Source organism: Ornithorhynchus anatinus, chromosome 6, assembly GCF_004115215.2.
Source record: "Ornithorhynchus anatinus isolate Pmale09 chromosome 6, mOrnAna1.pri.v4, whole genome shotgun sequence".
NCBI lineage: Eukaryota > Metazoa > Chordata > Mammalia > Monotremata > Ornithorhynchidae > Ornithorhynchus > Ornithorhynchus anatinus.
In genome coordinates this window covers 40,210,880-40,233,185 of record NC_041733.1, presented here as the reverse complement: position 1 = coordinate 40,233,185, position 22,306 = coordinate 40,210,880, and the positions used below count along the sequence as shown (strand labels likewise).

Genomic DNA, 22,306 nt, shown 5'->3' with positions numbered 1-22,306 from the left:
TGTGCCAGGCACTGTACTAAACACTGGAGTGTGAAGTTGGAGGACAAAGGCAGGGTGAAGTAGAGTTATGGTTTCCACCTAGGTCCAGGGGTTAGGGAAGGAAAGAGGGATCCCTCGCTCCGCCTGGGCTTGTGCCCACTCTGGGGATCTAACATGAAGCGTGGGGAAGACTAGGACCCTACAGGGCTTCAAGCCTGTTAACCCCGCTGTGATTGACCCACCTCACTTCCCCTACCCTGCTTGCTGCTGGGGGTCAGTAGGATGTGATTTCTAATCCTGGCTCTGCCACATGTCTGCTAGATGACCTTGGTCAAGTCACTGAACTCCTCTTTGCCTCAATTACCTGATTAGCCTGAATCTTGGGAAGAAGCATAACGTAGTGGATAGAGCATGAGCCTGGGAGTTAGAAGGTCATGGGTTCTAATCCTGCCTCTGTCACTTGTCTACTATGTAGCCTTAGGCAGGTCACTTTACTTCCCTGTGCTCAGTTACCTCATCTGTAAAATGAGATTAAGAATATGAGCCCCATGCAGGACAGGGACGGTATCCGATCCAATTTGCTTGTATCCTCCCCAGAATTTAGTACGGTGCCTAGCACATGGTAAGCGGTTACTGAATACCACAATTATTATAATTATTATTATTTGTTATTATTGTCTACCTCAACACTTACAACAGTGCTTGACACTTAGTAAGCCTTTAACAAATATCATCATTATTACTATTACGGTGCATTGTACACAGTAAGCGTTCAATAAATACTATTAATTGATTCCCGGCTACGTATTTTGAGTGGAAGCCTGTTCCCGCTTACAACTTTACTTGAGAAGCAGCATGGCCTAGTGGATAGATCACAGGCTTGGGATTCAGAAGGACCTGGGTTCTAATACCAACTCCACCACTTGTCTGTGTGACCTTGGACAAGTCACTTAACTTCTCTGTGCCTCAGTTACCTTACCTGTAAAATGGGGATTAAGACTGTGATTTATGGGACAGGGACTGTGTCCGATCTATTAACTTGAACGTCCCCCACATTTAAAACAGTTTGACACATAATTAGTGCTTAACAAATAGCTTATAATAAAGCCAACTGTCGGTCTTCCATTTTCCAATTGTCGTTGTCCACCACAAGCCTTTGACTCCTTGTTCCGCCACTTTTCAGAGAAATTTTATCCTGCCCTTCCGGTCCTTTGGGATTTTGCCCAGTTCCTGCTGTTTTTGTTTTCTTTCTCAGCCTGGCCATGGCCCTTCTCTGCACTTCACTGGGGTTGCTGGTTGACCGCACCGGTGAATGCTCCTGGCAGACAGCCAGCTGGGCAAACGCTACAGCTGCCCCTACCCAATACCACCTCAACCTTGGTAGCTTGCCTTGGGCCAGATCCCTGAAGGGAACAACTTTTCCACAGGCAGGAAAGGCAGAGTTAATTCCATCAGACAGGCAGTTGACAGTGTTGCCACTGGGAGAAGAACCTGGAACGAGGTGTCATGAAAAGTCACAAGAAGTGTTGAGAGTCAGTTGACCTGGGTTCTAATCCTGGCTCTGCCAGTTGCTTGCTGTGGCCCTGGGCAAGACGCTTAACTTCTCTGTGTTTTAGTTTCCTCAACTGTAAAACGGGGATTCAATATCTATTCTTCTTCCTACTTAGGCTGTGAGCCCTATACGGGACAAAGACTGTCTGACCTAATAACTTGTTAGCATCCCAATGCTTAGTACAGTGTTTGACACATAGTAAGTGCTTAACAAATACATTTAAAAAAATGTTCCTCAGGAAAAGCAAAAGCTGAGAAGCAGCATGTCCTTGGGGAAAGAGCCCAGGCCTGGGAGTCAGAAGAACTGTGTTCTAATCCCAGCTCCTCCACCTGCCTGCTGTGTAACTTTGGGCAATAAGGCTTTCCCGTGTTTCTGATTGTTCTACACAGAGTCAAGGTCTCTTCCCCCCAACACCACACACAACCTCCTCTTTCTCTCCACAACCACCCACCCACCCACCCTCGACTTTGCTAAGGTGTGTGTCAAATGCCCCACCAGTATTTTTCTGATGATTCCCATGGATGAATTTCATTACTTTCACCTCTTTCACTTTGGGAACGAGAGGGTTGCTTCCAAGAGAAAATTGCAAATGGTATTTCTAGGAAAGCCCTAGAAATCTCAGCAACTCTTCTAGCTTGTCACTAGTCAGTCAGCCTGCCCCTTTAGAGGGCTTTGTTTTGCTTCAGTGATTCCTGCCTGGTCAGAATCCTTGGGGTCAAAAGTAGCAAAGATGGAAAAAGAGAAACCGGCCCAAGGAAGATGCGTGCTTTTGGGTTGCTCTCCCCTAAGTCTGAATTAGTGCAACTGTATTCTGTGCCTCATATCAATAAGGGTTTCTAAACAAGTGAATTGTTCCCAGAAACAAACATTTTTTTTGGCTGTGTCTGAAGCTGCACAGATGTTACATGTGTTTCCGACCTAGGAAGAATGTGTTTGGACATTTCAGTTGCAAGAGGCAGTTATCTTAGGGTTATTTGAGTAAGACAGGATTGGTTACCTATTTCTGTCAATAAGAATGTGTTTGCTGGTGGAAACAGTTTGCCCAAAGACTGTGAGGACAATGCACATGTTTTTCAAACTTGATCTTATTGAAGTACACTTGTGGATGAGACAATACTTATACATAGCCTCTCCTGAGATGGACTGAAATTGAGAAGCGAGATGTCATTCCCTTCATTAAATTGTATCTCTTGGACTCTGTGCAGACCACTGTCCTAAGGCTTGGGAGACTTCAATAGAAATAAAAAAAATATGGATCCTCCTCCTCCTCCTAACTGCTATTTATTTAGCACTCTGGGGTAGATAAAGGCTCTGTAATTTATTTATAATAATGTCTTTGTACCCCTCTAGGCTATAAGCTCCAAATGGGCAGGGAATGTGTGTGTTATATTGTTCTATTGTACTCTCCAAAGCTCTTAATACAGTGTTCTGCACACAGTAAGCGCTCAGTAAATATGATTGACGCCATCCCTGTCAAACATGAGGCTCACAGTCTGTCTGGTCCTGAAGGAGTTTTTGGTCTCTAGTGGTAGAGCTTAGAAGTTAGTGGTGAGCTGGTTGCACATACCTGATGTCCTTGAAGTTCACAAGAATGAGTTACAGTTCTTGACTAAGCCACTCAATCACAGGAATTCCTCAGTAAAATGGAGTAGGTAGAGCAGGGTGTGATGGGGATAATGTTACTGCTAACTCCAGAGTGCATGCAAAGCATTGAGCCGGCAGAATTTGTTTGAACTTGGCCCCTGCTTCCTGCCTAGCCTATCTGACTGTAGCAAGGAGAAAGCTCTAAGGTGGTCTGGCTAGGAAAAAAATCCACTTTGGAAATTTGAAAGTTTAGCCAAGAACTAGAAAAAAAAAGCTGGGATGATAAGGAAAAGATAGAGGCGTATATCTGAGACTCCGTACTCCTAGCAAGGCACTCTGATCCCAACTTGGCTGACACAACCCTCACCTGATGCTCTTCTCACCTCTGTGGACACTCCTACTCAGTCCCTCCTGGCCCTTTGTGTTAAGGGGAGTGTGAGTGTGTGTTGGAGGAAGGAGAATTGGAAATAATCCTGTTAGTTTCCAAAACAGCATTCTTCCAAATGGCTGTGCTTCCCTGGATTCTCGCAGGTTGGGAGGGGTAGGAGTTATTGTCCCCATTTTAGAGGTTGAGGAAACTGATACCCAAGGGGGTGAAAAGACTCCCCAAAGCTCAGAGTGAGTGGGGGGGGGGGGCAAATCTCAACATAGGCAGGACATCTGGCCGTCCCCCAAGGGGATCAGCTAGTCATTCCTTCAGTCGTATTTATGGAGTGCTTACTGTGTGCTGCGCACTGTACTAAGCACTTGGGAGATTACAATATAATAATAAAGATACATTCCCTGACCACAGCGAGCTTACGGTCTAGGTCCATCTGGGGAAATGCTGCTTCCTAGGGACTCATTTAAATTAGAGGTCTGCAGAGACCATTCACGGTACTTGGTTTAACTCTGTTTCCCCTCTCCTTTTCACAGGGCGGGAAGAAATCCTATCACGGACCATGTGGTGGGCGAGATTGCAGCGGAAGTTGCAAGTGCTTTCCAGAGAAAGGGGCTCGGGTAAGTCCCTTCTTTGCTGATGAAAAGCAGTTCGGTATCAAATATGTTTTTTAAAATGTGTTCTTTGTGTAAAGTTGATATGCTTAGGATTTATTCAATCAATGGTATTTATTGAGCACTTACTTTGTGCAGAGCACTGTACTAAGGACTCGGGAGAGTAGCCTCTACCCTCTACATTCACTGCCTGAGAGGAAGCCGGGCCTCCTGGCTTTGGGTCGCCACAGACACTAAAACTGTCTGCTCCAACCCCTGCTGGCCCCGTTTCTCCCCATGCGTGCTTTTGTTTGTTTGTTTTGGTTGGTTTCTTTTGTGTGTTTTAGTGGTATTTGTTAAGTGCTTACTATATGCCAGGAACTGTACTAAGCGCTGGAGCAGATACAAGATAATCAGATTGGACACCCTCCTTGTCCCAAGTGGGACTCACAGTCTTCATCTGCATTTTACAGATGAGGTAACTGAAGCCCAGAAAAGTGCAGTGACATGCCCAAGGTCCCTTAAACAAGAGGCAAAGCAAAGCTGGGATTAGAACCCAGGTCCTCTGACTCCCAGGCCCATGCTCTTTTCACTAGGCCATGCTATGGTTTGACACGATTCTCACTGTTTCCCCTTGGGTTTAGAGTAGCAAAAATTGGTTCGGTTGATGTCAGTCAATCGTATTGAGTGCTTATTGTATACAGAGCACTGTGCTAATCGCTTGGGTGAGCACATTATAACAGACACATTCCCCGCCCACAAATAGCTTACAGTCTAGAGGTTGGTGCCTCCGTGGCTGCGGTTGAAGGAAAAGAAATGAGATTGGCTCAGCTGGCCTCAGAGATGAACCTGGGCTCACTGCAGACAAAACAGGGATTAGGACCAGTGTTCATCTTCAACGGGTAGGAGGGAGGGAGCCCAGGGGATCAGTTAACAAAGGATTTTCCACACCTGTGTGGAGTGTGGGGATGGGGCCCATTACAGGTGATCGGCTGTGAGGCTTGGGCAAGTCACTTCACTTCTCCATGCCTCAGTTACCTCATCTGTAAAATGAGGATTGAGACTGGGAGCTCTATATGGGCCAGGGACTATGTCCAAGTGGATTAACTCGTATCTACCCCAGCGCTTAGAAAAGTGCTTGGCACATAATAAGGGCTTAACAAGTACCATAATTATCATTATTGTGTCTCCCATCTCCTACATCCGGACAGTCCATCTCCCGGAGACTCTGACCCCAGGGCCGGGCCGCCAGTCAGCCCCATTCCCAGAGTGGAACTGAATTGTTTAAACTGGCCCCTGTGGTGTTGACCCTGCAGTGCTAGCCGCCCGAAAGCTCTTTTGTTCGGATGTCAAAAAGGTTTTAGGCTGTTTTCATAGCTGGGCCACTGGATTCAAAGGCCCTTTGCACCATCCCCCGCCCCCAGCCCAGCTCAGCCGATTGAGAGCGGTATCGAAGGCTCTCCACACCAGGCCCCGCCTCAGACCACAGCCAAACGATTCCTCCATTTGAGGAGCCAAGCGCATGACTGGGCAACACAAATGTTTTCTGTGATAATAAGAAGTCTTATTATCTTGGTATCTTGAATTCTTGGTATTCTTTAAGCATTTACTGTGTGCCAGGCACTGTACTAAGGTCTGGGGAAGATAGAATCGAGTTGGACACAGTCCTTGTCCCATATAGGCCTCCCAGGCTCAGTCCTCATGTTACAGGTGAGGTAGCTGAAGCATAGAGAAGTTAAATGAATTGCCCAAGGTCACCCAAAAGACAAGTGGCAGAGCTGGGATTAGAACCCAGGTCCTTCTGTACTCTGGAGTCTTCAGGCCTCGGGATGACATTTCTAGAGCCAGCAACCATTGCACCTTCCCGAATCATAACGGGACCTGTTCTATTTGGAAACCCAACATCATTCTTTTTCTTTTAATAGTACTTGTTAAACGCTTACTGTGTGCCAGGCACTATATTAAACGCTAGGGTAGATGCAAACTAATCAGGCTGGATACAGTTCATTTCCCACAACCCAGGGACCAGCACGCCACTGGACAGTTACTCTCCCAATTGCTTAGAATAGTGCTCCGCACGTAAGTGCTAAATAAATACCATTGATTGAGGAGGGTTCAAAGATCATTCAGTTGTATTTATTGGGTGCTTACCTTTTTTTAAATGGTATTTTTTAAGCGCTTACTCTGTTCCAAGCAATGTTCTAAGTGCTGGGGTAGATACAAGGTATTCAGGTTGTCCCACATGGGACTCACAGTCTTAATCCCCATTTGACAGATGAGGTAACTGAGGCACAGAAAAATTAAGTGACTTGATCAAAGACAAGCTGACACAGCTGACAAGTAGCAGAGCTGGGATTAGAACCCATCACCTATGGCTCCCAAGCCCATGCTCTTTCCACTAAGCCACATTGCCTCTCTGGCTGCAGAGCACTATATTAAGCTCCTGGGAGAGTACAATATAACAATAAACAGAAATATTCCCTGACCACAATGAGTTTACAGTGTAGAGATGAGCTTATAGTTTAGCTACAGATTGTTGACAAAGTCTTTCAGGGAATCATGATATTTTTGTGGCTCTTCCCAGAGTCAGTCAGTCAATCGTATTTACTGAGTGCTTACTGTGTGCAGAGCACTGTACTAAGTGCTTGGAAGAGTACAATGTAGCAATAAACAGACCCACGATGAATTTACAGTCTATAGAGATTACAGTCTAGCTACAGGCTATTTTAAAAGTCTCATCTGGGAATCATAATATTACTGTGGTGCTTCCCAGAGCAGTGTCCCGTTTGGCTTTTTCCTTATGTTGTTTTGTTTTAATGTGTGGGATCGCCGGCAAGGACTGTTATTTTTTAATTAGGGAATGTTCCTGCCTGTGGGTTTGTTCTCATGGAAAGGACACACTCTTGCAACTTGGGCTGTGGGCTCACATTTTGCTGTTTCCTTATCTTCATGGTGTTTCAGGAACATCTTTTGGGGTTGGAGGTGGTGAAAGACACTGGGAGGGGATTAGGGAGGATGAAGGGGTATTTCTTGGATTGTTTCCTCCTCTGGAGAGGACCTGACCTTAGGGTGGTTTTCGTTTTATTTCCCTGGTGTCACCAGGCTCTGTTCAGTAGTCCAGACATCGAGGCCAGGGTCAAGTAGAGGAGGCTGAGGGCAAGGGCCTACCCCACAGGACTTAAGGATAAACTTGAAATGAACGAGGTCAGCCCGATATCTAGATTTCCGCCAGCAGCGCTCTGCGGCTTGTGTGCAGGAGTGAAGGAGGTGAACTTTGCAGGTGAACTAGGGTTGTGGGTTAGCGAATGCCCTGTGAAAAACTCTGGTTCTTGACAAACAGTGTCCACTTGCCCTTGAGTGTAGTGGGTGGGAACTATCAAAGGAAAAAGTGATTACCAAGAGAGAGGTGGTGGTTATGGAAGCAGGGTGGCTTAGTTGAAGGAGCCCAGACCTTGGAGTCACAGGACTTGAATTCTAATTCTGCTCCAACTTTTGCCTGCTCTGTGACCTTGGACAAGTCACTTACCTTCTCTGTGCCTCAGCTGCCCATCCTTTTAAGGAGATTAAATCCTACACCCTCTGATTTAGACTGTGAGCCCCATGTGGGGCAGGAACTGTGTCCAACTTAATGATCTTGTACTCTAGCTTATCTTTGTACAGTTTTTGGCAAGTAGTAAGCTCTTAATGAGTACCATAATTATTTGATTAATTTGTCTGGAGTCATAGAGCACTTGGAACACAAATCCCCCTCTCACTGTGGGCAGGGAACATGTGTACCAATGCTGTTATATTGCACTCTCCCAAGTGCTTAGTTCAATGCTCTACATACAGCAAGTGCTCAATAAATATGATTGATTGCACAAACCCAAGCTTGATTCTCCACCTCCTCCACTTCTCTTGAGGTATCAGCACAGGGCTCCTGGTCCACCCTGAGGGTATTTAAAATCCACATTGTACAAATCTACAAATTTTAAAGTAAAAGCAGGGAAGGCATAGGATGCTATTTTTAAGGGGAACATGCCCATGGGATTGGAGGTACCCCCCTGCAGATTGGCAGATCAGGATGTAAATATTTCCCCCACTAAACAGTAATAATAATAATGTGGTATTTATTAAGCACTTACTATGTTCCGGTCACTATACTAAGCGCTGGGGTAGATACAAGATAATTGGATTGGACACAGTCCCTGTTCCACATAAGGCTCACGGTCTTCACCCCCAGTTTACAGATGAGGGAACTGAGGCACAGAGAAGTGAAGTAACTTGTCCAAGGGCACACACCAGACAAGTGCTAGAGCTGGGACTAGAACCCGGGTCCTCCTGTCTTCCAAGCCCGGGTTCTCTCCACTAGGACACAGTCTCCTGTAAGCTCATTGTGGGCAGGGAATGAGTTTATTGTTATACTGTACTCCCCCAACAGCTTAGTTCAATGCTCTGCACACATTTAAGTGCTCCAAAAATATGACTGACTTATGTTTCCTCCTGCTGCCCAGGAGCATGGGCTGGTGAGTTGGATGAAAGCATTTCCATGGTTCTTAATTGCGGGTTGAGCTTTTGCCCAGCTTGGCGGGGTTCTCCTTGGCAAGTCTGCCTTGGAAGCCGGGTCTTTTCCCTTTTTGGGGCATTTGGAAGGGCAGCCAGATGGGCCCCACACTTTTCCAGTGTGTGCTATAGCAACAGCACTGCTCCATAATCCAGATCTAAACACTCGCCCTGGCACAGATTTTGGGAAGCCAGAGGAACTGTGGGCTGACAGGCTCATTCGTATTTATTGAGCACGTACTATGTGCAGAGCACTGTACTAAGAGTTTGGGAAAGTACAATACAGAAATTGCCCACAATGAGATCAAAGTCTGGTTGGGGGAGACAGATAACAATATAAATAAATAAAATTACAGACGTGTTTCTAAGTGCTGTGGGCTGGGAAAGGGTGGGGGGAGGAGCGAAGAGTTATGCAGAAGGGAGTGGGAAATGAGGAAAAATGGGGTTTAGTCTGGGAAAGCCTTTTGGAGGAGATGTGCCTTTAATAAGGCTCAGCAGTAGGGGGAGAAGGGCAATTGTCAGATTTGAGGAGGGACGGTATTTCAGGCCAGAGGTGGGATGTGGGCCAGTGGTCGGTGGCGAGACAGGAAAGAGCGAGGCACAGTGAGAAGGTTAGCACTAGAGGAGTGACCTGTGTGTAGAAAGAGAGAAGCCAGGTGAGGAAGGAGGGGGCAAGGTGATGGAGAGCTTTAAAGCCTATGGTGAGGAGGTTTGGCGGGATCGAACTGTAGGGGTCCGAGTCGACGGGGCTGGAGGTGGGGGAGGAATGTGGGGGCGGAGGCAGGGAGGGAAATTTCAGGCTTCCCAAGCAAATGCCAAGGTCTTGTTGTATCAACAACTGTCACTCTCACTCCAGTTCCCATTCCTCTCTGGAGCAGGGCTCTCTGGTCAGGCTTGCAAGGCCTTTTAGAGATTCTTTTTGGCCCGTACCTGGGCAGACCTGACTCAGAAGGACTTCTGCTGCCATAATAGGCATTTGGGAAAGTCGGGGGTAGACTGGCGGAGACCCAAGCCGGGGGCGGCGGTAGTGGTCGTCATCCTAGTAGTAATACTAGCAGTATTAGGAGTGGACTTAACTTCTCTGTGCCTCAGTTTCCTCATCTGTCAAATGGGAATTAAGACTGCACTTAATGCATTGCTCTGCACACAATAAGCACTCAATAAATACCCTTGATTGACAGATACCATTGCTCAGGAAGCCTTGGAAGAGAGTTGGCTAGACAGTAAGCTCCTCTAGACTGTAAGCTCATTGTGGGCAGGAAATATGTCTGCCAACTCTAATAGTGTGCTATTCCAAGTGCTTAGAGCTGTGATCTGCATACAGTAAGCACTCAATAAATACAGTTGATTGATTGGACAGCCATGGCTTGAATGTTGGGCGATCCAACCATGGGTCCTCTCAGTTGCTTCTGCCTGATTAAGTACCAGCACAGGAAAATATAGTGGTGATAGTTCATCAGGTAGGACACTGTCTGTTATCTACCCCAGTGCTTAGATGAAGTGCTTGACACATAGTAAGCACTTAACTGATACCATAATCGGAATTAAAATAATAATTCACTTCCCTCTGCTGCAGGTCTGTTGTACTAGACTGTAAGCTCACCTCTATCCTGTAAGCCTGTTATGGGCAGGGAAGGAATCTGCTAGTTCTGTTGTATTGTACTCTCCCAAGCACTTAGTATAGTGCTCTGCACATAGTAAGTGCTCAATAAATACCACTAATAGTTGGGCCAGGACCAACTTTGTTATATTGTACATCCTAAGGGCTTAGTGCAGTTCTCTGCCCAAGTCAGTGCTCAGTAAATATGATTGATTGTTTGACCTCTTGTTTGGGCACTTCCCTGGGCAGATGGAACTTCTGATAAATCCCCTGATGATAGGGGACTGGGAGAATCAGGCCTGCCATGCGTGACTCCATCTTGGGGGAGAAAATCCATTCCATTTGTCTCGTTCTAAGATCTCCCCTGGTTTTCCAGCCTCGTTCTATGTCGAGACTTGATTTTTCCAACTTCTCTCTGGGAGAAGAAAGGGGCGTGGAAATCTTTTTTACGAGACATTTGAGAATTTGGAAACTGGAGCAAAAATATCCTCGGGAACAAGGAGAGACCGTGTCGGGGATCCCATCTTGGGTACATCCTGGCCATTCGGGGGGCCTGCTCCCTCCTGACATTCCGAGAACCACAGAGATGGAACAATTCCTTAAATGGTTCCTGGGGTTTTCAGGAAGGAACAGGCTGTGTTGCTCCCAGGATTACAAGCATTTCTCACTCTCTCTCTCTCCCAGCGCAGGGCCGAGGCGACGATTACTGTCAATTTGAGTGAAGTTGAACTTCTCAAAACAAAAGCTGTTACATAAATAAATCTAAAATACCAAGGTTCACGAGCCCTATGCTCTCCTTCCCAAGGAACAGAACAGGGCAACTTCACATCACAGACACAGGCCACTTGGTTTTAAGTGGGTGAGTGGGGAGGAGTCAGTGGGGCAGTTGGATGGCAGGGGAGCTTTTGGAGGGTAGAGACTTTGGGCTGAGAATTGGCAGCTTTGCCACCCTTCGTTACAATCCCCGTTAGCTGGGCCTCCAAGGGCCCAGGCTACCGCCTTGGTGACAGGCCCAGGATCCCTCTAGGCTTTGAGCTCATCCTCTAGGCTTTGAGCTCATCCTCTAGGCTGTGAGCACATCATCTAGGCTGTGAGCTCATCCTCTGAACTGTGAATTAATCCTCTAGGCTGCAAACTCGCCCTCTAGACTATAAATTCCTCCCCTAGACTCTGTTTGCTCTCTAGGCTAGAAGTTAATCCTCTAGGCTGTAAGCTCAATCCTTACAGATGTGCCTTCAGTTAAGTACAGTGTTTGGCACATAGTAAGTGCTTACCAAATACCACTATTATTATTATTACAATACAACAATAAACAGACACATTCCCTGCCCAGAACGAGCTTACTGTGAAAGGGCTGGAGCCAGAGGGAGACTGCAAAAAAGCTTCCCAGAGGGGATGCATTCTTAGTGGGGCTTGGAATGACTTTGAGGCCAATGGGACCACTAGGAAAAATCCACATTTTATAGGACCAGTCTCTCACTGATCACTCCTAGACTGTAAACTTGCCCTCTAAAATGTGAGCTATTCCTTCAGACTGTAAGCTCTTAGTGGGCAGGGAACATCTCTACCACCTCTATTATAGGGTACTCTCCGCACACAGTAAGTGCTCACTAAGTATGATTTATTGATTGATGGATCCTCCCCACCTCTCTCTGGACTTCTAAGGAACACAGCACAAACTCGAGATTCTCCCACTCCCAAATGGTCCTGGCTGACAGTAAAGTGAAGGTCAGAGGCTAGGCACAGATTTGCAAGCAATCAGTGAATCGGTGGGGGTTTTTTGAGCGCTTACTCTAGACAGAGCACTGTACTAAGTGCTTGGGCAAGTCTGTAGTAGAAAGTGTTTTTAAATAGTTACTGTGTTCCAGACACTACAGTAAGCATTGAAAAAGAGGAGACAAGATTGCTGCTGTAAAGGAACTTACAGTCTCCTGGGGGCAGCAAGACTGTGTCCTCAGAGAGGAGATTTGTGTTGGCCAGAGAATCTGACCACTTATTCCAAGTGGTCTCATCCATCCCCTGTGATTCTCCAAGGATTCTTTTTCCTCCCCTTTTCATTATTCTTTCTCACAGTTAGAGATGAGGAAGTAACGCTGCAGAGGTATCAAGGCAGTCAGTGGTATTATCGATCTTCTGCTGGCAGTCAGAGCACCGGGCTGAGGGCTGAAGAAAAACTAGATATAGTCCAGGCCCTCAACTTGTTTGTTATCCCTTCGCCAGAGATAAGACAGACATAAGTTAAAGTTGCTTCAGAGTACAAGAGGTAGAACTCTCTGGGGAATAATGCGGAGGCAAGAATCACTAAGAACATAAGCTCATCCTCTAGTCTGTAAGCTCATTTTGGGGAGGAGATGTGTCCGTTATATTGTACTCCCCTAGGTGCATAGTACAGTGCTCTGGACACAGTAAGTGCTCAGTAAATATGATTGATTGACTGGCAGAGGTTTGTAGAGGTGCAGATGCATACAGAATCAAGTGAAGGCCCTGGATTGATGGAAATCAAGCAATCAGTCAATCAGTGGTATTTATTGAGGATTTACACTGCGCAGAGCACTGTACTAAGCACTTGGGAGAGGACAACAGAATTAGCAGGCATGTTTTCTAGCCATAAACTTAGAATCTAGAGGGGAAGACAGACATTAATATAAATAAATACATTATAGATTTGTACATAAGTACTGTGGGGCAGAGAGAGGAGATAAATAAAGAGAGCAAGTCAGGGTGACGCAAAAGGGAGTGAGGTAAGAGGAGCGGAGGGCTTAGTCAGGGAAGGCCTTTTGGAGGAGATGTGCCTTCAATAAGTGCAGTGTTTGACACAGAGTAAGTGCTTACCAAATACCACTGTTATTATTATTATTACTGTACAACAATAGACACATTCCCTGCCCACTGTGAATGGGCTAGAACCAGAGGGGGAATGCTGAAAATCTTCCAAGGGGTGTGTTCTTAGTGAAGCTTGGAATGACTTTGAGGCCAATGGGGCCACTAGGAAAATCCACATTCTGTAATACCTATCTCTCACTGATCTCTTTGCAAGGGTAATCTTGGGTTTCTGGATGGTGAGCTGTCTACTTCTTAAGGGTGTGGTTAATGCCTTCTCTAGGCAGTCAGTCAGTCAAATTTACTGAGCACTTACTGTGTGCAGAGCACTTTACTGAGTGCTTGGGAGAGTACAGTGGAACAGTATAACAGACACATTCCCTGCTCACAATGACCTTACAATCTACAGGAATACAGGGCCTGGCTTCATGACTCTTAGATCGGTCTCTTGAACTATTCTTGACCACCAAGGCTCAAGTTAATTCCAGTTGTGCTGAGATTGGTGTGTGTGTGTGTGTGGTGGAGGTGCATTTCATCTATAGAAATCCCAGGGCAGAGATGACTTTACTGATGGGGTATCAGTGAGAAATGTTTGCAACACCTCAGGCTACAATCTCTCTAAATTCCCACTTGAGGTTCTTTTGGGGAGGGGAGCTAAGGGGGATTAAAAGAGAGAACAACAGGGAGCCAGTTACTCAAACTCAAGACTTATTGAGATCATCCAAAGTTCAGAACACGGTTCATTCTGGCGAGTGTGGGGAGGTGCCCAGTTTTGGGTTTTGTTTTTTTCCATGATCTGGACTTGGGCTTTTCCACCTAGACTGGTTTCTGATCAGGGTTCATGAAGTTTCTGAATGGTTACTGGTGGTATTGGATCCTGGCGTGGGCACGCTGAAGAATCCAGCCAGCCAAGATGTCGGTCAGTGCTGCTACTATGCCCCCAGGATAGACCTGATGAAGAGAGTGGTTTTTACCAGTTGAACTAAAGTGATTGGCAGTCTAGCTTCGACATTTGCGAGGCAGCTGGGTCTCCTTCATAACCAGGGAAAATAGCTTTCAGCTCTCTGGCTTCGGATGCAGCTCTTACTTGTCGTGAAATTTGCAATCTTTTATCTCCCAGGACCCCTAATTTGTATCTGTTTCCTGACTTTAAATGTAGACTAATGAGATGCAATGACTTGCCTAGTTCATGCGGCCAGATTGCAACATGAGTTGGCCCTGTTGGTCCGGGGCACAATGTCGACTCCTCCAGCGAATCGTCCCCGCAGGGCGAGGTGGGAGCTGGCATGGGTCTGGAGCTCCCGGGATGTCGTTTGTGCTTTCCCATGATTCCCCTGCAGACCGTATTTTGGCCAAGAAAATTCTCTGGATACACTACCAGAACGATTGCAGATGGAAATTGGAATTGGGAGAGATGTGTCCATGGCGTTGCTATGGGTCTGACACGACTTGACAGTGTAAGACAACAACAACATGCTGGTAACAACCATCTGTAGTGGAGAAGAAGGGGTTGTGGGTGGATCCTTCCCTGGGCAGCTCACGACAGTGGGGAGGCTAGAGGGATAATCTTAGCAACACAGAGCTCATCGATCAACGGCATTTATTGTGCGCTCACTAGTATAGTAAATCATGGAAGATGCTTTTATCATACTTAGCTTTTCTTTCTAAATTTTCTGTAGAAATTGTTATTGCATCTCCTGCTGCCCTCTCTTGAATTTAGGTTATTTTTAATCTATAGGTGCAATGATTTAAAACTTTCTTTTACACCGTAAGCTTGTTGTGGGCAGGGAATCCGTTATATTGTTGTAATCTCCCAAGCACTTAGTATGGGGGTGTGCACACAGTAAGTGCTCAATAAATACACCTGATTTATTGGGTGCCAAGCACTGGACTAAGTGCTTGGGAGAGTAACAATGATAATTGTGGTATTTATGTGCTGACTTTGTGCCAGGTACTGTGCTAAGCACTGTAATAGATACAAGGTAATGGGGTTGGACACAGTTCCTTTCCCACATAGGGCTCTCAGTCTTAATCACCATTTTACAGATGAGATAATAGGCCCAGAGAAGTTGTGACTTATCCAAAGTCACACAGCAGAAAAGTGGCAGAAGCAGGATTCAAATCCAGATCCTTTTGACTCCCAGGCCTGTGCTGTAGCCACTAGGCCACACTGCTACAATACAGTAGAGTGGTAGACATCATCCCTGCCTTCAAAGAGTTTACAGTCTAATGGCTTGAGCCCTTTGAGTAGAACGGTGGAGAGCTGGTTCCTTTTCTTTTGTCAGGCATTAACTTGAGGTGCAATGTGGATCAGAGGAACTGGGTTCTAATCCCAGCTCCACCGCTTGTCTGTTGTGTGACATTGGGCAAGCAACTTCACATCTCTCTGCCTCAGCCTTATCTACAAAATGGAGATTAAGACTGTGAGCCCTCTATGGGACATGGACTGTGTCCAGGCAATCGGTGGAATGTATTCATTCATTCAATCAGATTTATTGCTTTGTGAAGAGCAATGTACTAAATGCTTGGTAGAGTACAATAAAACAATAAACAGACACACTCCCTGCCTACAACGAGCTTACAGTCTAGAGCACTTACTATGTGCAGAGCACTGTGGCAAGTGCTTAGGAGAGTACAGTGCAACAGAATTAGTAGACACATTCCCTGCCCATAATGAGAGTACAGTCTAGTGCCTGTAAGCACTTAAATATCATTAAAAAACCAACAACATGCAGGCAAGGATATGGGATCAAGGGCCCCCTTCAATCCGGCACCAATCAGTCATATTTATTGCACGCTTACTGTATTCAGGGCACTGTACTAAGCATTTGGGAGAGTACAATACAACAATATAACAGACACATTCCCTGCCCACAACAGACTTAAAGTCAAAAGTGTTGCAATGTGTCCTTTCCCAGCTGTGGTGGTCCCAAGGCCCGGTGTGTCACTTTGGGAGGGGGGCGTGGCCTACGAACACCCCCTCCTCCATCAGGCCCGCTGTTGGCCGCCTTGATTGATTGATGGTAGGGATAGACCATCTCACACATGCTCAAGACATGATTCCCCTCACCACCCTTTCTTCCACCTGCTCAAACTGACATGGGTAAAGCACGGAGCAATGCACAGTCCTGGGGAACTTACCCAAGAGGCCGAAATCAACGTCGCCCCCAGTCCCGCTTTAACTAGGACACTGTTTGTCCCAATGCCCTCCTGAGCTATCATCTCTGAGACTTTATTTTTGCCCCAGGAGATCCAGTCCCTTGAGGAGAGCAATTAAAAAGCTTACCACAGTCACTTTTTTAAAAATTAAAATACGAGCTTTCAAAGTTAGAAACATCTATTAGCCAGGGCTAAAGTTTCTGATAACATGACTTGGCAACGTTTGCCATGAGAATGAGGTAATGACCAAACAAACTCTTTGAACCACTGTTTTTGTTTTTTTTTAAGAAACTGCTTGGGTCTTGTTTTTATTGTCTTGATTGATTAACTGCTGCCAACTGTGGCATCAAGTCAGCGGTGATCATTCTTCCCTCCCTCCACCATGCATCCCCAAATAGAATTTCCAGACTCCCCCATCCCCCCAACCTCACCTACAAACGGGAGTAAATGCAACCCCAGTTTCGATTGGTTTCCAAACCTCTCCCTCCCCTTTGACATCAAGATGGGGCCTGCCTGTACAGAGCTGGGAAATTCATTTTCTTCAACAGATGCATTTGTCAAGATGATTCAAGGATGTAGCCACTAGTCTTATCGTGCTTTAACATCTTGGAATAAAAAAGAGTATGACTCCGATTTGGCCCCCAGGATTAGACCTTTTTGACACCCCTCCCCAGGCAAGGATGTGTTGAAACATGACAGACAGGTGCCCTGTTGAAATGCCCATCTGGTCCGTTGTTAGTAAAAATAACTAATAATGTTTTTGTCACCAAAAGTAACTACTGTAGAATTTGACTATGTGCCAAGGACTGTACTAAGCACTGGGATAGGTGCAAGACAATCATTTCAGAGGCAGCCCCTGTCCCTCATGAGGTTCCCATGGAGTTGGGGTCAGAGGAGAATCAATCAATCAATGGTATTTATTGAGTGCTTACTGTGTGCAGAGCACTGTATTAAAAGTGCTTGGGAGAGTACCCTGTAACAGTGTTGACAGGCATGTTCCCTCCCCACAACAAACCTATGGTCTAGAGGAACTGTAGAGAAGCAGCATGGTGTAGCAGACAGAGCATGGACCTGAGAGTCAGAAGGTCATGGGTTCTAATCCCAGCTGTGCCACTTGCCTGCTGTGTGACGTTGGGCAACTTACTTCACCTCTCTGTGCCTCAGTTACCTCATATGTAAAATGGGGGTAGAGACTGTGAGCACCACATGGGACAGGGACTGAGTCCAACTCAATTTGCATGTATCTGCCCCAGCGCTTAAAAAAAGCCAAAACAAAACAGAAAAAAAAAATCAATCAGTGATATTTGAGAGCCCACTCAGTGCAGAGGTTTTAGGAGCATACAATAGAATTAGTATATATATATATATATATATATACATATATTCCCCATCTTCCTCACTAGACTACAATCCCCTTGAGAACATGGATCCCATCTACTCCCTCTCTTGTACTCTCCCAAGCGCTTAGTACAGTGCTCTGCAGATGGTAAGTGATCAACAAACTGAATTTGAATAGACTTAGAGGCGTTTAGGATGGAATGATAAAGCATTATTCAGGGAAGGCCTCCTGGAAGAGCTGTGATTTTAAAAGAGTTTTGAAGATGGAGAGAGCTGTGCTCGGCTGGATGTGAAGCAGGAGGAAAGGAGTGAGCAAGAGGTCAGCGATAAGAGGGATGAGAACAAGGCACAGCCGTTAGGTTGAGAGGAAAGAAGGGAGCAAGCTGGGATGTAGTGGGAGATGAGCACGGACAAATATGGCGGAGAGAGATGATTGAGGTCGGAACTGTGGAAACGGTCATTATTTCAATCAGTTTTTTTGCATGTATCCTTGGTCCTCAAGACTTCCTGTGGCAGGGACCGGCAGAGATTACCAGCAGGAGCTATTAATCTCGAATCTGTAAACTGGCAGTCTGAGAATTAGTAGTGATAGTATTAGAGCTGCTGTGTGCAGAGCACTGTACTAAGCACTGGGCTAGATACAGGAAACTCAGGTCGGACACAGCCCCTGTCCGACGTGGGACTCCCAGATGTCTAACCCAGAACTGGCAGTTTGTTTCAGATAAGCCTTGTGAAAATATGGAGGGTGATTCTCTCAGGATGGGAGCTGGATGATAAATCTCCCCAAACCAAATTCCTCGGGCTTTGTCAGGTCAGGCAGATGGAAAGCTAGAGGCCAAGGCTGGGGTCGTGTGTAAAAACCCAAGGCCTTGGAACCGTTCTGAGCCTTTTCCAGGAGCTTGGGCCAGTTGTGCTAGAAAACTCAGCTTGCTCCTTCATTTGTTAAGACCAGTGTCTGCTTTGGCTCGGATGGTGGCTTAACAGGAACTTAAAGCTGGGGAGAAGCAGGCTTTGGCGGGGCTGGAGAGAGATTGTAGGAAGAAAAGGGAGAAGCTTGTGAAGAAATCTTAAATCTTAAAATGAGAATCTAGTTTCAGCTCCCAGCTTCCAGAAGGGCCAAATGTGAAACATCTAAAAATGAAAAGAAGCAGCCTGGCTTACTGGATAGAGCACGGCCCAGTAGTCAGAAGGAACTGGGTTCTAATTCTGACTCCACCACTTTTCGGCTGTGTGACCTTGGGCAAGTCACTTAACTTCTGTGGACCTCAGTCACCTCATCGTTACAATGGGGATTAGTGCTGGGACATTTTCTGTGTCCAACCTGAATAGCTTGTGTCCACCCCAGCGCTTAGTACAGTGGTAGCACGTAGTAAGCAGCCAACAAATATTTTAAAAAATGAAAAGCTGCTTGTTTTCTTATAGAGCTGTGAAGGGGTGTTTCCTCTTCTACCAGTCATTTTGGCTCAGTTTGTTGCTCAGGTCGATTCTGCCCTTTTGATATCAATCAGTGGTATTTATTGAGCACTTACTGTGTCCAGAGCACTCTATTAAGTGCTTAGTCGTGCACAATGCAATTGGTAGACACAATCCCTGCCCTTGATGAGCCTCTACCCAAAGAGGGAATATGATCACACTGGACAAATCCAACAGTTTATGTTGTCTTTTTTCCACTGGTAATTAGTTGCCAGAGTTAATACAGACAGTGAAATTCTAAGACCTTCTATTTTCCCCTAAAACTGATTTGTTTTTAGGAAAATGGATTCCATTTTTGTCTTCATTGATTTGTCATATTTGTTACCTGGGATCCTATGAGATTTCTGACTCCAGTAGCTGGGAAACAAAATACCTGTTCTCCGGAGGTCCCAAATAATCATTATAATGATAATAAATAATAATTATAGTATTTGTTAAGCACTTATGTGCCAAGAACTGTTTGAAGTGCTACAATACAAACAGATTGGACACAGTCATGACATAGTAGCTAGAACATGGGCCTGGGAGTCCGACAGTCATGGGTTCTAATCCCTGATCCCCTACTTTTCTGCTGCTTGACCTTGGGCAGTTTATGCCATCTGTAAAATGGGGAATGAGACTGTGAGCCCCACATGGGATAGGGTCTGTGTCCAACCTGATTTACTTGTATCTGCCCCAGAGCTTAGCACAGTGCCTGGCATAAAGTAAGCCCATAAATATAATTATTATTATTATAATTATAAAAATAGTAACAGTTCCTCTCCTACCCTGCATTCAATTATGCTCAAATTTCTCCAAAACTAAACATTCTCCCAGTTAGTTGCTCCATCATGTTGGATTTTCCTCCATAACAAATCTCACATCTGTCCTTTCCTCTCCATCCAAATGGACACCAGTATGGTTTCAGTGCTGAGCCAAAAATGGGATTTGGGGGCATAAACTGTCCACACTCCCCCATAATAATAATGATGATGGAGGCATTTGTTAAACACTCATTTGTGTCAAGCACTATACCAAGCAGGTCAAACCCAGCCTCCGACCCTCTTTAGGCTCACAGTCCGAGGATGGAGAGGGAAAAGTATTGAATCCCCATTTTACAGATGAGGAAACTAAGGCATGGAGAAGTGAAGTGACTTGCCCAAGGTCATACAGAGCCACTGATTACAGGCCAATGCTCTTTCCATTAGGCCATGAAGCTTCCCAAATATTCTTGAAAACTGCTGGAGGGGTGGCATAGTGTGTTGAATTTAGCAACTAGTATATGCCTTGCTGTGATTATTCTTAGTTTTTTAAGACAGTTCCTGAAAAGGCTTTGGTTTGTCATCAACTTTCAGAACAAATGCAGGTGTGGGGAAATTCAAATGCAATCCTATTTTTCCTTAAGCAAATTAATCCATCTAAAGGAAGTTTGTGGGAATTACAATAATCAACACAAGAGTCCTTTTGTTCTAGAAAAATGTGGAGTTAATGGTTTGTGAGGCAGGCCTGATCGGATCTAGTTTGTTTGATGTCAGAAATCCACCATTTGCTTTACATTTAGGCTCTGGAATAGATAGTGTTTACTAACGCAAATGAGTTCATCTGATTTTATTTATTTGAGTTCAGTCCAAGCCTCTGCTTTTTTCACCTCTTTTCTCAAGTGCCCAGGTGTCCATCTTTCTTTGGATTGACCACTTAGGAATTATGACTTCATTTCCCCTCAGAAAATTCCTGCTCCCCCAAAAGCTTTCAGCTGTCATAATTCGTACATTTCCGGGGCCTGATCTTCCCCCACTTCTGAAGTCTGGAATTAGTTCATTCTAAAATGTGTTTTTAGGCCTCAGTTGTTTGGAAAACTTGTCAATTTGGCCTTCTGTCATCCCGACTGACCCCTGGATTCATTCACTCATTCACTCAGTTGTATTTATTAAAGCATTTACTGGGTTCAGAGCACTGTATTAGGCGCTTGGGAAAGTACAATACAACAATAAACACTGACAGTCCCTGCCCACAACAAGCTCACAGTCTGCGGGGGGAGGCAGACATCACTACAAATAAATAAAATTACAGATATATACGTAAGGGGCTGGGATGGGGGGAAGAGCAAAGTTCCCTTGAATCTTTCTTTGAGAGCTGAATTTATTCTGCACTCTTATCTTCTCGACCTGAGTTATTTCATCTGTTATACTTTCAGTCCCCTATGTTCGAGTGGGGAGGTGTTTGCAGAAGGAAGGCAGCAGAGCGAAGTGTGCCTAGTAGATAGATAATGGGCCTGGTATTCAAAGGACCAGCATTCTAATTCCAGCTCCACCTCTTGTCTGCTGTGTGACCTTGGACAAATCACTTTACTTCTCTGGGCCTCAGGCACCTCATCTGCAAAATGGGGATTAGAACTGTGAGCCCCATGTGGGACATGGAGTCTATCCAATCTAATTGACTTGTATTCACCCCATTGTTTAGCACAGTGCCTGGCATAGAGGAAGCACTTAAATGCCATTTTAAAAAAAGAGGCAGACTATAACAAGTGGATAAGTAAGGAGGGAGCTGATGGAGCAACTTAAAGTCAATTTTCAATTAATGAGTGATAGTAGCTAAGTGCTTACTATTTGCAGGGCACTGTACTAAGCACTTGGGAGAGTACAATACAACAGACTTAGCACACAGTTGTCAGGCATTTCTTCTTGATGTGGTAAATAATTTACACTCTACTATACCCAATTAATGTTTGACAATAATCATTCAGTGATTATTTACTATGTGCAGAGCACTACTGTAAGTGGTTAAGAAAGTAAAATGTCTATAACAGCTTTGGCGGACTTGCTGTCCCCGAGGATCTTACATCCTAGAGAGAAGAATCCCCCTGGAAGTCAAATTTTCCTTAGCCTAGACTACCCTGGATTTAAGTCTCCTTCTTGATCGTTTGCATTCTCGGTGAGAATGTGGTCAAGAGAAGAGCTGTTCAGTGAGGAATCACATTGCGTGTCTTGAATGGCTTGGCTGGGGGAGTGAGCCCCAGAAAAGCTACTAGAGATACAACTTTCTCTCAAGCCTTGATACGGTAATGAGTCTTGTGGTTGGGGTGGTTTTCCTCTGTGTGGTTTCTGAGCTATTGAATAAATGAACCATTTGCCTGGAACCAGAGAGTTGACAGAATTATTGCCTGCTGAGCCTACCTCCAACCACAAGGCCTTAACTAGTGTGTGTGGGCGGGAGAGAGAGATAATAATAATAATAATGTTGGTATTTGTAAAGCGCTTACTATGTGCAGAGCACTGTTCTAAGCACTGGGGGAGATACAGAGTGATCAG

The 22,306-nt window shown here is 45.4% G+C and overlaps 1 protein-coding gene across 1 annotated transcript in view; it reads left to right on the top strand.

The window, feature by feature from the left end:
• COL4A6 (collagen type IV alpha 6 chain) overlaps window positions 1-22,306 on the top strand; it is a 159,480-nt gene that overhangs the window by 75,620 nt on the left and 61,554 nt on the right. The window contains exon 3 of the mRNA XM_029067210.2: window positions 4,031-4,114. Within this exon, the coding sequence (XP_028923043.1) occupies window positions 4,031-4,114 (84 nt within the window). The remainder of the gene's footprint in view (window positions 1-4,030; window positions 4,115-22,306) is intronic.